This window comes from Priapulus caudatus, unplaced genomic scaffold, assembly GCF_000485595.1.
Source record: "Priapulus caudatus unplaced genomic scaffold, Priapulus_caudatus-5.0.1 Scaffold351, whole genome shotgun sequence".
Lineage (NCBI taxonomy): Eukaryota > Metazoa > Priapulida > Priapulimorpha > Priapulimorphida > Priapulidae > Priapulus > Priapulus caudatus.
The window spans coordinates 70,065-75,387 of record NW_014577412.1 but is presented as its reverse complement, the minus strand read 5'-3'; the positions used below and the strand labels follow the sequence as shown (position 1 = coordinate 75,387).

Here is a 5,323-nt window from a genome sequence, read left to right as displayed (position 1 = left end):
ACGATATACATTTACATGTGTCCAAACACACGTGTTTATATAACAGGATTTTATCGTGAGCATTTCTACTCTCGCTTTCATGAAAAATGTCCTTTCATTTCTGACATTCCTGGGCATTGAGTTAGACAGTGTTCGACAGGTGCTGCGCTTACCGCGCGATAAGTACGATAATCTTGTCTGCGAGCTCGCGGGCTGGCAGATGCAGAAAAAGTACACGAAACGACACCTACCGTCGTTCATGGGTACTCTGTCATTTGCCTGCAAATGTGTCCCTGCAGGGCGCATTTTTCTACGACGCATGATTGACCTCAGTTGCACCGTCAAGCGCACACACCATTTCATTACCCTAAACAGAGGTTTCCACGCAGACTTAAAATGGTGGGTAGATTTCCTACCATCGTGGAATGGCTCCGCACGGTTTCTAAATGCCGCATGGACACAGGCGCCAGACGCGGACTTGTACACTGATGCGTCAGGTGCTCTAGCCTGCGCAGGGTACTATAAGGGGATGTGGTTCCAAATCCCGTGGTCGACGGCCGTCCCCCAAACCACGGTAATACCACGGTATAGGGCCTACCGCAGTTTCAGGAAAAGATCAGGCTGTATATTTATGTTAATTACGTACAATTTACATTAAACAAGTATGGTTTTATTGATTTACGTAGATAGATATTATGTTGGGGTACTAAAGACAACATGCAATAACTCAATGTTCAGTATTGGAAATGACCCACGAATGGACATCACGAATAAGATGACTGGAAAGTCGACGAAGATCATTTATAAATGATGTAAAATAAGACAAAGGTTAAAGGATTCCACGTATATATGTATATACTCTATGAATAGTCGTTACCTACCGCCATTGCGTTACATATAACAATATATATATATGATATCAATTTATTTTTCCCAGTATTTTTTACAAATACTGAGTTTAACATAAGTGCTACAGCAAAAACGCCTTACACGCTTTTAATGAATACCTGCTAACAAAAAGCAGAGAACCTCGCTTTCCTAGTGCTATCAATTATTGATACAAACTAACAGGTTACAGTTGCTTTGCACTCATACACATATAAATAGGCTAGCAGCTGATCTCATATACTAATTCACATATTGTTTGATCAAATTGTCTGTGTTAACCAACCATTTTATGAGGAGATTGCCTGTGTTCATCAACCGTCGCTGGGGTCTCAATATCGAGCGAACATGGCTGCCGGGGGCCGTGCTTCATTCCTATGCATCATGTTCGATTCTAACACTTTCCTTTTTGTTATTCATGCCGTTAAATGTGTAAAAAAAAACATATTTAGAAAATCTATTGGAAAATCTCCCTGGAAAACATGCACGATTCAGTTCACTTCCGCTAGGTGCGCTGGCGTAAACTTACAAACACCATAGATATAATATTATATCATAATCCCTTATATCATCGTGCATAGAAAAAGTAAAAAAGAAAAACAAGAAAACAATACTCGGTGCATTTACCGAAACAGAAAGACAACAATAAGTCGTAATGCAAAGATATCTAACATATCATATTACTCATGATAAGCATTCTTAAGCAGCTCTTAAATGCAACAACATTTTTTATAGTATTTATGCTAATCTTAGCTTGAATTTTCCCTAAAAATAAGACCCCCACGGTAGGATATGGACATTTTGAGGATATCTGTGCGTACAACATTTATGTGAACATATATACACTACACGTGTTTTATATATCTATGCAAATACCCAACCACAGATTCACAGACTATAATGGACTATAATGGATACAGGAGTCTATGACGTAAATGTACAGTGGTTACGCTGGCTACACCCGCAATGGCTGCAGTATCAAGTCCTCCCCCATCACATTGCTCGTGCTAAGCCCATACCATGTCTATCTATATATTGATGTATTATAATATATATGTATGTGTGTGTGTGTGTGTGTGTGTGTGTATGTATGTATGTATGTATGTATGTATGTATCTTCCCTATAGGCGGTATCTTTATTTCGCATGCAATTAACCAAGTTTTTATAATTTGGATGGTATGTGTATTAAATACAGATGTAGTCGGGAAATCACAACTACACAGGTGAATTCACTGGATTTGTAGTAAAGCTGTAAGAACTCAAGAATGACACATTATGCCAGAAATAACGCACAATAATGTTTAATCAAGATGACTCATATTTCAGTAAGAATTAAGATTCTCTCTCGAAACCAATTCAAAGCATTGCCGCTTCTAACACAAATCGCTATAGCCACCCAACTATACTCAAACAGTTAGATCATGCTCTCTACTCGCTAAACTACACTATTTCTCTCCCTCCTGAAATCGACACGCGCTTTTGCTTTTATATGAGCGACGAACTGGTCGTCTCTGCTCCCTTCACGTGATGCAGTTTTTCCACTTCATTGCCAAATACAGTAACCAAACCGAGCAGGCGACTTCCCCGCACTTTGCAACTTAAAGTTCTACTGCCTAGTTTGTCTCAAGCCCATGGCTTCTTGCGCCAGGTTATTTCTGACCAGAGATGAGTCATCATTGCCAACGTGGCAGAAACACGTAGCGAGTTTCAACACGCTAGGTTTCTTATGTATAGAGAAATGCTCTAGATATTTTAGCCGGTTTCTCCTTCTCATGTTACTCCGGCTATCGTCCCGCCGCCGCTATAAGTCAAACATTGCTACCTTCCTATTCAGCAGCTACATCCATCTAAACGGCCTGCTTACACAGAAAATGATGAGTGCTGGGCTTGAGAAATGTTTTACGTAACTCGTTGAAATCGCATAACTATATTTGGCTTGAGCAAAAGAAATATAAGAAAATCTCATTCTACCATCTGATAGACGATTATATTTTGACAGGCACTTGTGTATTATAGATATAGATAAGTCAATATATTACAATCAATTTTTATTTCAGAAAGCCTACAAAGAATTATTTCGATCAGCATCACTGAGACAGCCTGGAACACTGTACTTCTTCAAATCTAGATTGCAGAAAACTGATGTAAACGGCAAAGTGAAGAGTAGATTCCAGCAGCATTATGATCTGCTGCAAACAGTGTTTCATCACTTAGTAATCGAACAAGCTTTAGAGTACTTTAGAATGGAGAATCGTGAGTCAGAACCACTTACGAACCAATCAGATATAAAAGCCAGAAACATACACGACATCATGTCAGGATTCATGAAACATTATGGTTACCTCAATTTCTCTCTTCCTAAGACAGAAATGCTTCAAGAATCCAAAGTGGATTACCGAATAGTAGGAAAAAGTGAATCAGGTAACATTGTTGTAATCCCAGAAGTGACTGTCCCAGCCTTTTCTCCAGGTGCCGAGTCAGAACTTGAAGAAGACAACATGTTCAATTATAGCATGAACCTGTGTCATTGGGCATTACACCTCGAAGAATTGAGTGACACTGCAAGAGAAGGGGACATCGAAAGAGTTATTCCAAATGCAATGTGCAGCTTAGCATTATTCTATTCTCATTCAAAACTAAGCAAGTACTTTGTGGAAAATTTGGATTACATCTTGAAATGTGAACATCTGTTGTCACCTATGCAACGAATCCGTGTTCTTGAAGGATCTTTCGTAAACAAAAGAGGTGGGAAAGGAAAAAATGTTGAAGCGGATCTAGTACAAGAGCACTCGGTCAGAAATCAAAAGACTCCAATTAAAAATCTTGGGTCTAATAAGACAGAGAAGGCAATACTGCGTGCGACAAGAGGTGCTGATACGATATCTGACATTTTGAATGGACTTGACAAAAACTTAAACCTGACAGAAGAAAGCTGTAGACATCGCTGTCGCATTTCTGTTAAGGATGAGGAAATCATTAAGAAAACACTGCGAGCTGTGAGACCATTCAATAAAACAACTGGACGAGAATGTATGGGATATAAATCTATCAAGCAATCACCTGTCGACAAAATTAATAAGGACGAGTTTCGTGAATCGGTTAAAACAGTGCTGAGTAGACTTGCATACAATGCTAGTATTCCAAATGAAGATGATGATAGTTCCGATTCAAATGATGACAGTAGTGATGATGAAATGTTTGAGAATGTGTAATCGCATTGGCGGGGTGAGGCCACCGGGCTGCTGCTGCTGCTGGAGGAGCACGCGGGGCAGGTGACCGGCGCTCAGCCACTGGTGCGTGCTGTCCAGCGGAAAGTGCTGCGAGACGCGGCTCACCGTCGACAGCCGCGAGTCGCCGAGGCATGACGACAAGAGGCTATTCGCCGCGAGCCGGCTCAAGCTCGCCACGCAGCGGCGGTGCATCGAGTCGGGCAGCGAGCGCGCCCCGCCGTGCGCGGACCTGCCGACGTCGCCTCGAACATGTTCGCTAGCGACAGGGACAGCTCCTGGACGTCGATCGAGTCGAATATGTGCTCCTCCTCGACAGCGATCTCGGCAAAGCCCTCGCAGTGGTGGCCCGTCTCGTCGATGCTGTAGTCGGCGTCGAACTCTCCCGGGTCAAACTCGAGGTCGCTGACCGTGCTCGAACTCTTCGTTAGCGTGCCGTGCACCGTCGTCGGCCGCGTCGACGGCTCGTAGGGATAGCTGGTCTCCGTCGTCGTCGCAGTCCGACCCATCGATGGGTATTGGCTGCGGGACGGCGTTCTGCCCAGCACCATCGTCGAGGTTTATTGCAAAGAAAATAATGCTACTTGGAAATAGTTATTGCCTCATGTAAATACATTGATATGATAATACGTGTGACTGTCTATCTTACTGAAAAACATGGGTCATATTTTTTTGATTTACAGGCTAGATATCTCGGTAACCTCAGCAGTAAAAAATCTGAGAATTTGTATCCCAGGGTTTTCAACATACTGATTCAGAAGATAACTACCAATGGAAGTCAGTTATATCAATTTAATCTTCTGTGGAATATTATTTCAAACAAAGATCACACAAACATATTTTCTTACAATTACAGCAACATTCACAACATTTGATGGATGAGAGTTTGCTGAAACCAAATGGCCTTAGTAACATTTCTCTCAGACACTCTGTCTCATTACAGCAATAATTAATAATGTGCTCTTCGATTTCGGGAATATTTTTGGCTATATCACGTGACCCAAAATAAAGGATCGCCTCTGCTCTCTGACCCTGTCTTCCAGCCCGTCCAATTTCCTGCAAATATTGCGAAATGTTCCTTGGTGGCTGCATATGAATTACTCGCGTTACACTTTTTGGATCAAATCCCATTCCTGCCGCAGTTGTCGCGAGGATTAGCCTGATTCTCGGTTTCTCCATGTCAAGACTTTGAATCGTTTTTGAAATTACTTGACTGTCTTGATTAGAGTAG

The 5,323-nt window shown here is 41.8% G+C and overlaps 1 protein-coding gene across 1 annotated transcript in view; it reads left to right on the top strand.

The window, feature by feature from the left end:
- Positions 1–4,077, top strand: part of LOC106809399 — a 5,611-nt gene extending 1,534 nt beyond the window's left edge. Inside the window, exon 3 of the mRNA XM_014812466.1 lies at positions 2,923–4,077. Coding sequence (XP_014667952.1) covers positions 2,923–4,077 — 1,155 coding nt within the window. The remainder of the gene's footprint in view (positions 1–2,922) is intronic.
- The last annotated feature ends 1,246 nt before the right edge of the window (positions 4,078–5,323 follow it).